Genomic DNA, 15,519 nt, shown 5'->3' with positions numbered 1-15,519 from the left:
TGTTGTTGATGGGGTGATAGTGGTGGGCGTTTCTGTCACTGGTGTTGTGGTGGAGGTTGTGACTGTTGATGGGGTGATAGTTGTGGGAGTTTCTGTGACTGGGGTTGTTGTTGTTGATGGGGTGATAGTGGTGGGCGTTTCTGTGACTGGCGTTGTGGTGGAGGTCATTGCTGTTGATGGGGTGATAGTGGTGGGCGTTTCTGTGGCTGGCGTTGTGGTGGAGGTTGTTGTTGATGGGGTGATAGTGGTGGGCGTTTCTGTCACTGGGGTTGTAGTGGAGGTTGTTGTTGTTGATCGGGTGATAGTGGTGGGCGTTTCTGTCACTGGTGTTGTTGTTGTTGATGGGGTGATAGTGGTGGGCGTTTCTGTGACTGGCGTTGTGGTGGGCGTTTCTGTGACTGGAGATGAAGTGGGGGTCGTTGCTGTTGATGGGGTGATAGTGGTGGGAGTTTCTGTGACTGGGGTTGTAGTGGAGGTTGTGACTGTTGATGGGGTGATAGTTGTGGGAGTTTCTGTGACTGGGGTTGTAGTTGAGGTTGTTGATGTTGATGGGGTTGTAGTGGTTGGTGTTCCTGTTATTGTTGGAAAAAAATTCTACATCATCAAGTTATCTTTAAAAGGATCAGAATCCACACCTATGCTGTGCCTCTTTAAAGAGTATTATTCTTACCAGGAGTTGTAAAATTAAAGGTTGTTGGTGAGGTTGTGGAGCATTGCACCATGTTTCTGATAATACTTCCATTTTCTCCACAAACAGCATTGAAACAGGTTCCATTTCCATCATGCGTTTCATAAACTGCATCTTCATACTTGTATATACGTCCATTATATGAACAATGGCATTCTGCAAAATTATTAATTATTTAATAATTATATGAATCTATTTTATTTCACAAAATTCTTACTATTGTCTTTTTTATTATTCTTTATGCTTTGATGTTTTCCTCAGTAACAACAATCAATCACAGTAATAGTCATAACCATATTCACCTTGGACATTGTAGCTGCACTCCACCTTCGTTGAAGAACAATAGCTAAATAAGTAAATGAAATAAAACATTATTAACACAATGCATATACATATAGGGAACTAATTCAGTGTATGCACATGGCGTAAAACACAGCACAGAACCAGGGGATTGGTATTTTCCTGGGGTGCACTCACATAATTTCTTTGACTGTGTCAGTTTGGTATCTTGGGAACTTGCAGTTTAAGTCCCAGTGGGAGGAAAGGCGCTATAGACAGTGTGCCGACCGAAATCCAGTAGTGAACTTCAAATTTAGTGCAATATGTGATAAGGATGATTCATAACAGCCTCTGTCATCCATGATAGCTAATAGTCCAGACTAACCTTCCTTAATAGTACACTAGTGATAGGCAGCACATATCTGTTCCATCTGCAATCTCTGGAGTGAATCTGCTTATTATCAACGGACAATTACACATGGCAGATATGCTGGTTAAATTTTATTCAACAAGCACAACAGTAGACAAACCATAGTCAAGTGTCAACAAAGTAATCAGTGTACGTTACGTGTTAATATTTATTATACTATACTAATATATTATTAATATAGTATATTTATACTATAATTCCTGCAAATATTTATTTATGATAGCCTAATGATAATAATAAAGCAATGTTTCAATTTATACCACTGTTGTATATTTTATTCCAAAGTGATTTTAAGTTTCACAAACCAAGAATATTCTGTAATGTTACATCACGAGCCAGATGTGTCTCGATTTAGGTTAAAACTTAACATTACTGAGAATTTATTGACAGAATAACAGTGGTACGAACATTATCAGCTGTGGCTGGACAAGTCTGCTGTGTTGGCTGCAGTGGTCTGTGTGACTGGGCCTGGGGGAGCTAGCTAGCTATTCCTGACAGCCCCCCGAAGTATATTCCTCTTACTCCAACCAGGGTATGTGCCTAACGTTATTGATTATATGCATGTCGACCGGTTAACCCTACGGCGGCGCATGTCGACATGCTAGCAGATAGGGTTAACCTCCATTGTGTTGCTGTGCCACCTCCGGTAACTTTACTGCAGCTATAACACCCGTTGGCACTATGGTCGGCACTTGCGGAGCTTCTCAACTCCGAAAACGTTTGAACACATTTTCGATTCGCTGCCAATTTTCGTAAAACTGCCGATCTTCAAAATCTACATAGTTGATTTCTCGCCTAAAAACTTCTCAGAAGTGTATTTAAAGTTCTGTTGTTGGCTTCTAAAGAATAAAACGGTAAGCATTAGGATCTATCATATACGTAAGCCGAGATGAACGTCATCACGTTTTGTGCGCAGTGTCTTCTGGGACAAACCATATTTGGAAGTTCAACTTCCGTCATAGTCTGCAGGCTGCAGCTGGATATACTTGATAAATGGGCTGTAATTACACATTCAAATCAAAATGGCTAACGTCCTGTCTGTTTTCAGGTATGGCTCCAAGAGGCATTTTTTTGCGTCTTGGGATAATACATGTACCACAAAAGTTTTGTGCATGTTGGTGATTCAGTGTGCGGGGGCTTTAACGTTGAAGGGACACCTCCTTATGCCAGCAAGTGGCAATGTGAGGTTGAGTGAATTTTGACCTGTAGATGTGTTGAGGGTGTGACCCTTATCAAATGTGTGAAATTTGGTGAGCGTATACAGCATAAGTTACAACTTCCTGTGTCATGGCAAAGCATCAAACTTTGACGCCACGCCAAGGAGACACGTTATCCAAAAACTCACAAGATTCACAACATTGCATCATCAATTTCTTAAGGCTCTTCTAAGACTGTTTTGAAGCAGGTGAGGCAAATATGTTAGGAGTCGTACATAACAGTGTAAAACTTGACACTTCCTGTTGCCAGCAGGTGGTGCAATGACATTGCGTGTTTGTTGGCATATGGATATTTTCAGGACTAGACTGTCATCCAACATGTAAGGTTTGGTGCAGATGTGAGCATGATCACTGAAGTTATAACAACTTCCTGTTTCATGGCGAATCATCGATTTTGGACGCCATGCCACGGACATGCCTATTGACAAAAACTTACAGATAGCACAATTTTTCATTGTCAGTGTCTTTAGAAGGCACAGCAGAAATTTCAAGTTGATCAGATTAATTCTGTATGAGGAGTTTTTAAAGTACGCACCCTGTAAATTGTGAAAAATTAGTTAAAATCATACTTTCAATTCAAAATGGCTGGCTGCCTGTTGAGTTTAGGGTATGGGTTGTGGAGGCTTTTTTGTGTGTCTTGATATTATACAAGTCTCCACAAAATTTGGTGCATGTAGATTGAATGTTGCGCGGGGCCAAATTCTTTCCAATTTTGTAGGTGGTTTTTGCCACGCTCATGTCCGAGACCCTTAAAATATGTAATTTTTTGCCACGCCTGACATGTGCAAGGTTTGGCGAGTTTTCAAGGTCATTTAGGCTGTCAAAAGTGTGATTTTTTTGGGAGAAAGAATAATCCTTACACTTTAAACAGGGTCCTTGCATGTTTCATGCTCGGGCCCTAATTAAAACCACTCTTACTAATAACTCCATGAGGACTGTCCATTCCTGCTGGTCCACCCCTGTGTTACCATCTAAAACACCGGTATCCAGGACACTGACTACAGGTATCATCGTTTAAAGTCTGTATTCACAACAAACAGGCATTTCGGCGATTAGCTCAAGGTTGTGCAGCATGGAAGACATGATGACTTAAATATACAATATGTCTAGAAACTTGAATTTAGCTTGTAGGCATATGTTCAAGTATTCATCCACAGGGTTCCCAGACTGTGACAGTGCAGCAGGGTTCATGAACTGTCTCATTTTCACAATTACCTTATTTAATTTACTGTATAGGTATATATTTACAGTATATTCTGTATGAGGATTGCTAATTCTGCAATAGTTTCATTTTATAATACAGCTAAACAAAATGATTGTATGATTTTAGCATACATCATTTCATAAAATCATTGTTTGTAAAACCAATAGAAAGCATCAACTACAGCATCAATAAGATCTAAAAATATCCTACCATTTGTGACAGTTTTCCTTTGGAGGGATGACCTCCCCTTCTTTATAATGGTTCCCTTCGTTATCATAGCAGCCACATTCATGCTTTGACACACATTTCATGGTAGCTTCTTCCAAATAAGATCGTTCAGGTGGGCATCTTGGATAGCAGCCTTAAAAAAAAAGTTACTGTTAATTGCAAAACTAGCATAGGATAGATACAGATGGACAGTAGCGTAAACCACATGACATTCTCTGAGCGGTGAAAGTTAATAGTCACCACAGTAAGCACAATTGCTTTACTAGAAAAGAGCATGCATGGTCAGCTCTCCCAATATAATTATAACCTATAACATACATACACAATCATGTCATTTATACCTTCTAATGGTGGAATTTTATTGTAGCAGATTCCTGAGGGATTCCTACATGTCTTCATGCATGGTTTTCCACAAGACTCATAATGCCATTCACACTCTCCGTCATCATTGTAGTAATCACAGAATAGAGCTACAGAAACAAAAGAAAGCAACATTAACAACATACAAGAATTTCATAATTATTAAAAGATCATGTATAAAACCTTCATACTAATATGACACTCAGGCTGTATTTGTAAATGTTATAATTACAGTTTTCTCCATTAATTAAACACTATAACCAGGCTTTTAATCCATTGCTTAAACACTATAACCAGGCTTTTAAACTAAAATTTCAAAACTATGACTCCATTTTTCAAAAAGCACACCCATTTCTCTAAACTCTTCACACAAATCCCTTCATTTCTCATTGGCTACACCATGTGGTAATTGAGAAAGCACTGACATTCAATATTGTTCACTCAATTAACACAGGGTGAGCTCAATTAGCACGCAACTAGGTGGAAACACAAACAGTCAAAATTGATAACAAAAAAAGCAGAATAGATAAATAAAACGTCCAGAGTCAGTTCAATCAGTTTTGGAACAGTGGATCTGAAATCTGAAGGAAGAGGTGTAGGACACCTGAGAGGAGGAGGAGGATGAGGAAGAGCAGTATGGAGAGGAGTAAGAGGTGAAGGAAGAGGAACAGTAAGAGTAGGAGGAGGCAGAGGAGGAGTAGGTGACGAAGGAGGTGGAGAACAAGAATCTCTGGCCTGTCCCAGACCAAAGACAGGATGCTGGGGCAGAATAATTAGTTGTCTGGTATATTGTACTGTACAGCACACTAAGGAATAAAAAATGTGCACATGCTTATATTTATTTCTTTTGTTCATTGTGTGAAAAGGTTTTTGAGGGGGAGAACCACAAGCACCATTACTTATAACCTGTTTTTGTAGTATTGTTTTGTATTTATCTCAGCAGTGTGAGACTATGTTGTAGTGTTCTCAATGTTATGGGTGCTGCATACCAGAGGGCGCCCTACAGCTCCCCTGTTAACCACACTGCCTCAGCACAAAAACCACAGAAGAATACAATCAGAGCCTACCGAAGTGATTTTGCAAATCCAACTATAGCGAAGGAGTCCCGCCCTCCTCTGACTCTGATTGGCTCAGCACGACGATGATGTTTCTAGAAGAAAACAGAAGGTTTTCGCTCTTCTGCTGTGTTGAGCAACTTAGTTCGAAATTGTCAAACCAAGCAACCTAGTTGCGGAGGTTGAGAAGAAACATTAACGTTTTTTTGGGCCACTAAGATGCGGCAGCCACTTGGGGGATGAAAGACATGCGAAGGCAGCTAGCAATACTATAATTTTAACCCCTTGCTCTGATTTAATGCAACGGCTTGAATTAAAATAGAAGTAAGCTTTGACTCAACATAATTTCGCCCCTTTCAATGGGTAAAGTCCCACTGATTCGTCAGACCATATTAATGTTCATTTGAATTAACCAGATCAATTCTGATGGTTTATATCAGCGGTTCTTCTACATCTTGACCAGGTTGCTACACCCCCAAACCCCCTCTCTTCCTAGGTTTGCTCATATATATATATCTATATATATGTTAATTTTATTTTATTTTTTCCCAAAACTTATCAAAGGCAGGCAGCCGATATTGCTGAAGGTGTAATAAACATCAAAATATGATGATTTGTTTCTATGATGACAAGCAGCACAGTGGCCCTGTTACACCAGTGAACACGGCCGAAGTCACAGCTACGGGGTTTCACTCTGTGACACTCTTGAAAGTTTTAAATCAGTCGCTCTCTCCTTACCCACTCACTGAGCAAAAATCTCTGATATTCAAAAAAGCTGATGGGTGGGCTGCGTAAACGTCATCGTCACGCTGAGCCAATCAGAGGCAGAGGAGGGTGGGACTTGCCTTCGCCATAGTAGGAATCGCAAATTAGCCTAACGGAGCCAGCTTGCCCGCAGTATGTTAAAACACAGAGAGGGCTGTGTTAGTGGTGAGTTGGTTCTTCATCAAGTTAATTTCATGACTTAAATAATTATAATAAAAACAGACCCAATCTCTTCTCCTGAAAACATTCATGACTTGCTAATAACCCTCCCGTTTTTCACTGCCCTCTCCCGGCTTCCTCCTGGCTCAAAGCAGTTAAATGTTACGTTAGTTGGGTGTTGGAAGCTACGCTGCTGACAAATGTGATTGTAGATTTATTTCAGATAATGTGTGGCAGTTCAAGTAAACGGTCCACATTTATCCCTAGTTCATCACTTCTAAATATTCTTCTAAAATCACGTAACGTTACAGCAGCTAACGCAGCCCTTTGCTTAGCCACAAAGCTAATGCAATGTTTATCAGTGGAAGAGCGCTAACGTTGTAATGAGCCATTAAACTGGTGTATTTTAAATATACCTGCCAGCCGGAGTCTGTAGTCATTATCGGTGTGTTGATTGATTGATGATTAAAGCAGAGCAGACAGTGTGTGCTGAACAAGAATCTTACGGCTTCCATTATCTCCTCTTTGTGTGATGTTATATATCCTGAAACTGAATTGTTTGTCAAGTTTTCCCTCTCATATAATTGTAAACATCCAACGACAATATTTTACTATATAGATACAGTGATAAACAAATGACAGTTTCTTCTCTTGACAGAAAGTGCAAGAAAACTCAATATCAATTCTAAATCATTATCACTTCTGAGTCAAGTAACGGGCAATACAAATTAATTAACATACTTTACAAAGTTGAGATAACCCAGCTTTTTTCAGAGCGCTATGAAATATTTTTTTGTGTTCAACTGTGCTCTGGTATGACCACGTCAGTAACGTTATGTGGAGGCAGGCCAGTTAATCAACTAACTAAACAACGTTACCGTTACCGTATTATAAGCTGTTGCTAAATGCCAAGTAGTAAGATGTTGAGTAACGTTAACGTTAGTTAACATACAGCCCTTCTATTGTAGAGACTAATGTTAATTGCCTGAAGTGGCTGGAACGTTATATATATTTGTAAAGGAGTTTTTTTTACTGTGGAAATTTTTCATTGGTGATGAATACATTTTATTATGTGTTGTCATGGAATGTGAACAGGCGAACTGTATTGTGTTATGCAAGAAGCGTTTCTGTTATTTAGCACGGCCTCACAGATATTAATGGGATGGACATGATAACAGAAAAACCTGCCCATGTGCTACACTTCAACAGCAGCACAACAAACTGCAGCTTCCAAAATGATCATACTTATTATTAGTTATTTTAGCAAAATACTGAAAATAATCATTTTCATGAAGGAAGGATTTATGGCAGGAATGTTGGATTTGACTGTATTACTTTTTAACTAGATATAATTAATAAACTGGTAACTAAGTCTTACTATTTCTCTAAACTATTTCTCACAAAATTAAACTCACGACGTGTTTGAGAGAAGTATTTACATGGCCATTATTTTGTAAACTAATAAAAAGTTGGTGTTCTTGTATTGTGTGTGTGCGTATTAAGGAATATAGAGAGTGCTGCTTTCATCATGCCCATAAGCACCTGACTGGCAAGAGCAGCTATTGTACAGGTGAGTCAAATATATTATGAAATACTGTAAAAAATCAGCATTTGATGTTGATGTTGTTTACTGGACTAGTGGGAATTAATTATATTGTTTGTTAAATCTGCTCCCGCAGGATCAAAGTGATTGTTGAGTGACACTACATTATCTGGATTATCAACATTAGGGTTGGTATATTTTACTTTTAATTATTTAAGAGTATTTGGACTTAATGCTTTTTACACTGCATAGATTTGAAAGACTTGAGTTAAAGGCATTTTAAGGACCATACAGGAATGTTTTGGCTTCATTATTAAAAGCAAGTTAAGGGTCTCTTCCTCCCTCAGTGGTACAGAATAAATAAACCATCCTGTGTGTTAGATACTGTGTACCTGCAGACAATTGCTGTCTTGCTAATCAGACATATGGTGGATAAAAAAAATACTACATTGCTTCTATAGGAGCCAACAACATTTCACAGTGGATGACATTTTTAAATGAAAAGAAGCAATTTACAGCTGTCACAGATTGTTTTTGATACCTGAATTATTAGCAGTGATCAATTTTTTACTATAGACTGTGTGAAATGCTGTTATTAACGTATTATAACTCCTTTATGGTCCTTGAGCTATTTATTACCTGACTGAAATCATCATCATAATACTGTGTCAATGCAGTGGTCCATGTCTCAGGTAAAAACTGTATTCTATTTGCCATGTAGCCAGCCGTCCTGCTTTAAAAAGTAGCCTAATTGATTCATTATGTTTTTCTGTGAAGGCCCAAGTTAAAAACTCTGTATCAATCTACATACATTTGTGTTTATGTGTTTGTAGGCTTGCAAAGCAGAACATATGCAAACTATTCTACTGCAAGCTTGACAATACACAACACAACTGATTGCCCACATGCAGAAGGTCTCACAGACAGGCAAGACAGCAGAGGCACTGCGGACATCCTAAGGGGTTACGACCTCCAGCTGAGTTTAAGATTAACTTTGCCATAGCCACAGTGTTCAGTCAACACAGATTGGGACAAATCTACTATTAATAGTGACATTTTATTGTTATTGATGAGATGACTAGGATGATAAAGCCAACTACTTTAAATTGGCATGACAGAGAATCCTCACTTTCACTTTCATTTTGTGTACTGAGTAGGGGTGTAACAATACACCCAACTTACAGTTCGGTTTAGATCTCAATTTTTGAACCACGATTCAGTTCATACCTCGTTTTCTCCTCCCATGATTCCTCAATCATGACTGGATCAAAATTGTCACGTGACACGCAGCTGGAAGACAATGAAATTGGTCCAAGATGTAATATTTACAAATTCTAGGCCTACAGCTTTCACTAACTTTAAATACAGTGTTTTCGACATACTTTACTTAGGCGGGCCGGCCAGGTATATTTTCACCTGCCAAAGTATATTTGGCAACCCACTTAAACAATTTGCAGAGAAACATAGAGAGAGATGTTATCTGATATTATGTTAAGGAAACGGAGGAAATGTTACATTGTGGAGCGACAGTGAACGCACCACTGCAGATGTCACTCACTAACATTAGTTTCGATTTTGATCCACAAGCTGCGCACATTAAAACTGAATCACGGGTGAGTTTATTAAACACGGTGACTTTATGAAACGTACTGCTCATGGAGAAAGTCAGGAGAGACACATACAGGGAGAGATAGACAGGAAGAGGCAGAGCAAGCCGGCGTGTCTGCCGTTAGAGACCAGAGGTGGAGGCCAGGTGTGTTTGAGTGTGGGGAGAAGAGCAGAGAAGCAGATTAAAGGAAATAAACACTAAACTAAGGTGGAAAATTACCTACAATAACCTGCTGTCAATACAAATGCAATATACACCGGTACCGTCCGCCGCCGCCACAATTGCACTGTCTTAATGAGAGCTTAACAGTCCGGGGAGTGGGTGTGTCGCGGATCTACCTCTCGGATACGCAACACGAGACCATAGACTTTGTGTCTTGTGTGACTTGTGTCGCGGTTTCGGTTTCAGAACAGAACTGCTTAGTGCTTAGCATGATTTTTTTTACTTTTTATCCATCCAAGAGACCAAGCCAATCCATGATTGATCCTTGTAGGCTACAGTCTACTGACAGTTGCAGAGAAACAGACAGAGAGAAATGTAGTGTGGGCCTCCTCCACATGCAGTTCACCTGTAGTTGTACCTACATAGCCTATTGGAATCGCGGGTGAAAAAGTCCTAAACGCAAGCTGTGTTTTTTGGGCTATAAAACATAACTGCTGAAAAAAGTTGAAAGCAGACAGATAACAGCCTGTATGTGTCTACCCCTGTATGATGCAGAAAGAGGTGGGTCAATGTGTAGCAGTGTACATTATGTGTGTAAGAAACAGAAGTGTCGGTGTGTGTGGGAATATCCAAATCCCAAAATTGATTTTCTACCCAATGAAGTAATTACTTACTGCGCTGGCTTTACATTTTTATTGTTGTGTTTAAGGTAATGGTTGTCTTCTATTTCTAACCCATTGTTTTAATCACTGCCTTTCTATAAATTTCACTTGTCTTTTAGGTATTTGCAGTTAAATGAATTTGTTATTATTGTAGGTGCAGTAGCTCATATCAGCCAAATTGATCAGGCTCTACTTATAAGTGCATTGTTTGTATTTTGCAGTGCGAAGATGAATCAGACATTGCTGACACTCCTCACTGTGGTCACTGACAATGCTCCTGGTGCAGTCTGCTTCAACCATGACAGCGTTTCTGTTGTAGTCGAAGGTGAAATAGTTGTAAATGATGCAGGTTGACAGATACACTTCCACTGTTGTTTGGGTCGATATATGCTTTGAAATTACACTATCCATATAAACTTATTTATTTTATGTTCAGATTTGTTCAGAAAGTAATGTCTTGATGATCGTAAACCACTACAACTATGCCTACTGAATCTGAAAAATTCCTTGTTGAAAGACGTTTTAGTCGTCTTACCAAGGTATGCCTAACCTGAAAAATACAATACAATAAGATTTCTTAAGTCTGATGGAAACAAGTTTCACCGTTACATATTCTGTTTACTTAATAAAACAAACTTGAATTGTAATATTGTGGTTGTATTCATATTTTTAAGAAGAAATGGGCATTTTGTAAAAATTATAATAATAATAATAATTATTATTATTATATAATAAATATTATTATTATTATGTTTGTGAAGTGCATTACCACAGAATGTGTGAGATGAGGGCTATAGGGCTTGTAGTGCTATACCACAGATTCTATGGTATAGTACCACAGAATGGTAAAGTACTGCAGAGCCTGAGGTACAATCCTGTGGTAAACGTCCCAAAATACCATACAAACCTGTTCCTGTGGTACTGTACGTGTGGTACAGAAAAAGGCAGAGTGACAGCAGCTGTAGACAGGTAGGGAGACAGCTTCACACAATATACTGGAAATTCAGGTAAACCCCTACCGCAACGTGACATTAATAGTTATATCAGCTGCAGGTTGAACTAATCCATTCTCTTTACATGACCACGGTACATTTACTGCATTTAGCTGACGTGCTACAGCGTTAGCGCGCCTGCTGCTTTCAGTAACTATCTTTACTATCTGTGTATCCTTCACCGGAGGCTCAGCAATATCAGCACAGCTACATGTATTGGATAATAATGAAACGGGTAGTGAGCTGGACTGAATATTATGAGATTGTGCCAGACTTTATAATAATAAGACCACAGTAAGTAACTTTACTGTAGTGGTAATGCACTTTTATCCAAATGCACTTTATGCACTTTTTTTTACAATTGCTATTCACGTCAGAGGTCGCACGCCTCTGGAGCAACTAGGGGTTAAGTTTCTTGCTCAGGGACACAACGGTGGATGGGTCACAGTGGGAATTTAACCCAGGTCTCCCACACCATCTGTCTTATGCATTGCTCCATCACCACCCCACATGTGCATAGCTCTTCCTCTTGGCTGTTGTCGCTGGGAAGTTGCAATATTGTATATTATGTGGATCACGTTAGTTACAGCGACTGAGAGGTGGAGAAGCTGTGTACCTGAGTATCGGTAAAACCACAATAAACCTAACCTGAACGTTACGAAGCAAACAGCGGCAGGTCCGAGCTACTGTAGCGTTAGCTGGCTGCTCCTGGCTGCATCACTATAGGCTAACGTTGGTAAACAAATCGCTCCACATTTGCTTTTTACATTTACATGCTTTCTTGCAGGCTAAATCACAGGATACACAGGATAGTAACATGGGTCGTGTAAGTTGATGAAGTAATGTGGAAAGCTAACGTGACTTTCTCTGTGTTTCTCGAGCTTTACAAATGCTCACTTTGTCCTTACTTGACATCATCTGAACCTGTTTGGTTTGATGGGCTTCAGCGCATAAAACTTTATTATTTTGTATGCTTACGTGGAGCCTGTGTTTTGCTGTGAGCCGGTTGTTTTATGGTGTTAGTGTACTGCGTGTTGTTAGCTGCCGTGTTGTCGCTGTAGTACGGGAGAGGCTTGGGAGCCCGCACAGGGCTGAATCCGACCCAGAGTCCTCACATTAAAAGCAGAATAGTGGCTGATGCAGGCAACGGAAAACAGGCGTGTGGTTCATTTACAAGTGAGTTTTGAGCCCACTGACAATAAGGGAACGAAAATTTGATTAATTTCATTGAAATACTTACATATTGTCCCTTTAAAGAAACAAATAAAACACTCACGGCAGATTGTGGGAGTTCTCCATTTCACGCAGGCTCCAGCCCTGCTACAGGCTGCTGCGTAGGCTGCGACAGCTGAGCAGAAACACTCACAGTCTCCCCCTGTGTTGCAGGAACATGTGTCTCTCACACAGGCTTCATGATAGAGTTTTGGATTCACCTTATTAAAAAAAACAATAAAACAATTGTAAATGTAAGTAGAGGCTAAATTATATTCTGATAGCTAATTTTACATAAAGTTATTATGTAGACAGTTTAATGATGACCATGTTTGCAATTACATGCCATGTGACACTTTTCTTACCTTTGAATGGCAACTAGCAAATATTTCACTGGTGACAATGCTGCAGTGTTTTAATGCCCATGCCTGTCTGTGTGAGTACAGACTGCAGGGATTTTTTAGTGTATCCGCATTGGGGCAGGTAGGTGACACTTTCCAGCTGTTTCCAAACTTAAAGGCATCAACCACAACTTCTTTGTTTCTAGTGGTGAAATCGTTCTGGATATTCCCATCATAATTCCCACACATACCACAGACTTTTCCCTGGATAAAAATAAGATCTAGTTAATTTGTAAAATGGCAACATTTACTTGAATACCGGTATATCTGCTCACACACCTGGAACGTGGAGCTGAGTTTGATCATGAGTGTTGTCTTTTTATTCCAAATGAGAACAAGACCATTCTTTGCCTCAATGACAAGATATATACCCATAGTGTTGACATGGAAGGGTATGTCCTCTCCTTTGTCTTGTTTGATAACTTTGATATTTTCCTCTGAAAGAATAATTTCATTGTTCTGAAAGAAACAAAACATGCAAAGTTATTTTTAGCATTTAAAAATGATTTTAAATGCATAAAATGGTGTTCTGTACCCCTAAGTAGAGCTTGATAGCAGTGGAGCAGATGCTTTCTGTTGTTCCACATGGGATGCTCTCAGTCAGGAGCCTGAAGGTGCCATCTGTATCATCCCCACAGTAATCCTGCAAGATACTGATGTCAGTATCACAAGACTGACTTTTCAAATCACAGACTTAACAGAAATTGGTACTATACCTGAGAGACGATGTAGCCACAGTCCCCATTAAAGGAGAATCTATTTTCATCAAAAGTGATGTAATGCCCTTCTCCATATATGGTACACATTCCTCCACACTCATTATCTGTACATTTCCATATCCTGCTTTTGCAAGTGCTATGATTTAAATAGATGAAAAAATGTCAAGATGTTATATATCTCCAATAAAAAAACACACACACAGTAAGCTAAACAAAGCACCACATTACTGTAGAAAGGATTAAAGGACTCACCAGGTATTGCATTTCACAGTGACAGTCTCTCCAGAATTATAAGATTCTCCATTATATGTGCAGGGACATTGATCCTCCTTAATACATCCTCCATTACCATCTGACAGTAGGCCAGCTGGACACACACAACCTGAGATACAATGTGTACTGACCTAAACACCGTAACAGCAATGTATTAACATGTCATCCTGCTGCTTTAGTTAACGTTAATGTGTTGAATATTCAGTAAAAGTAATGAGTCTCAGTCTTACACAAACTGTGTCCAGTGTCTGGCAGCTTTTTTGGCACTCAGATCCCTGCGCACCTGGCTTTGCGCTTGAGCAGTTGAAGAAAACCATTGGATATGTGCATGCTGATGACAGTGAGGATGATAGTGTGTTACAAAGGAGGCAACTGTACGCTTGCTGTTGCTCATACTACACATTGCTATAGAAGGAATACTATGTTAAAAGGCTGAGTGCTTTGTACCTACATTCACTTATCTGGGCTCCTGTACAGCTTAGTTTTCCACTGTGGCAAGAGCTGAAATGCATACAAAGACAGGCAAAGTGGAAAGAAAAAAACTTTTTCCTGTTAATTCTTACTAATTTTTGCACAGTTTCTTGCTAAAGCAAAAACAATCTAGAATATATTGCCCAAATGGTCCAGCATTTAGGATCTGCAATGTTCCTCAATCAGTAAGTCATTGTCCACAAACAGGCTAACTTGACATCTGTCTTTTAGGTCTGATGATAAGAAAAGAGCAATAAAGCATTTGCTTTAGTGAAAAGAATAAAGAGAAGGAAAGTTACAGACCTCTCTACCATCAGCTGACTAATAACACCATAAAATGCCCCCCAAAAAATCATAAAAAACGTAATATTGAAATCCTCACCATGATTGTCCTTGAATCGTCATCATTTGCCCAGGGTGTATCACCGTGTCTCCCACATAACAGGGGCATTGTAAATCTGACACACACACTCCCTTCTCATTTAGGTAAGTTCCTTCAGCACAGCCGCAGCCATCAAGCGGGGTGAATTCAACCTCACATGATGGGTCTGACTGACTAAGAGAGCCACAGGTGCGACCACAGCTTTTCATTTGGTAGTCATATGCAAAAGTAGAAGGGCAGCCAGTTGTGTATTTCTCTTTTGAAAAGGAAACAGATTCTCTTTAAATATACATCCATGTGGACTGCATTTATTTCACATTTGATAGTTTGGGCTTAACTTACGGCATATGGTGTCCCTCCATCCATTTAGTAAGAGCCCTTTAGTAGCACATGCATAGACATAGGAGGATATTGCAGCACACATGCAGTCCTCACTGTTTTCACAGCTGCAGGTGTCATATATACAGGACTGTGGAGAGGAGCAGCAAAAACTGAATAGTTGGAAGTGAATTGTTGAAATGAGCAGTTGTTAAAAACATAAAACACACACACACACACACACACACACACACACACACACACACACACACACACACACACACACAATAAATACAAACTTGTGTCATGGGGACTTGTCATTGAAATAATGCATTCTCTAGCAAGGACGTGCACAGGAATTTTGAAGGGCAGTTGCTCTGACCAGAAAAA

At 39.5% G+C, this 15,519-nt stretch overlaps 1 protein-coding gene and 1 long non-coding RNA gene across 2 annotated transcripts in view; one reads left to right on the top strand and one right to left on the bottom strand.

The window, feature by feature from the left end:
• Positions 1-12: 12 nt before the first annotated feature.
• The window catches only part of LOC123961590 (mucin-5AC-like), a gene marked incomplete at its 3' end in the record, with an annotated part of 32,462 nt that continues 16,955 nt past the window's right edge, over positions 13-15,519 (bottom strand). The window contains exons 30-44 of the mRNA XM_046037082.1: positions 15,154-15,280; positions 14,812-15,067; positions 14,410-14,459; positions 14,189-14,289; positions 13,938-14,089; positions 13,683-13,821; positions 13,502-13,609; positions 13,246-13,425; positions 12,931-13,170; positions 12,630-12,786; positions 4,388-4,516; positions 4,029-4,179; positions 991-1,034; positions 671-844; positions 13-572 (exon numbers count right to left, since the gene is read on the bottom strand). Coding sequence (XP_045893038.1) covers positions 13-572; positions 671-844; positions 991-1,034; positions 4,029-4,179; positions 4,388-4,516; positions 12,630-12,786; positions 12,931-13,170; positions 13,246-13,425; positions 13,502-13,609; positions 13,683-13,821; positions 13,938-14,089; positions 14,189-14,289; positions 14,410-14,459; positions 14,812-15,067; positions 15,154-15,280 — 2,568 coding nt within the window. The remainder of the gene's footprint in view (positions 573-670; positions 845-990; positions 1,035-4,028; positions 4,180-4,387; positions 4,517-12,629; positions 12,787-12,930; positions 13,171-13,245; positions 13,426-13,501; positions 13,610-13,682; positions 13,822-13,937; positions 14,090-14,188; positions 14,290-14,409; positions 14,460-14,811; positions 15,068-15,153; positions 15,281-15,519) is intronic.
• Positions 6,302-11,008, top strand: LOC123961702. The gene is made up of 4 exons (XR_006822757.1): positions 6,302-6,391; positions 7,889-7,955; positions 8,065-8,116; positions 10,583-11,008. It is a non-coding gene; the product is annotated as an uncharacterized LOC123961702 (long non-coding RNA).

Source organism: Micropterus dolomieu, linkage group LG22, assembly GCF_021292245.1.
Source record: "Micropterus dolomieu isolate WLL.071019.BEF.003 ecotype Adirondacks linkage group LG22, ASM2129224v1, whole genome shotgun sequence".
Lineage (NCBI taxonomy): Eukaryota > Metazoa > Chordata > Actinopteri > Centrarchiformes > Centrarchidae > Micropterus > Micropterus dolomieu.
The sequence above is the reverse complement of the archived record's forward strand: the minus strand, read 5'-3'. Positions and strand labels throughout refer to the sequence as shown.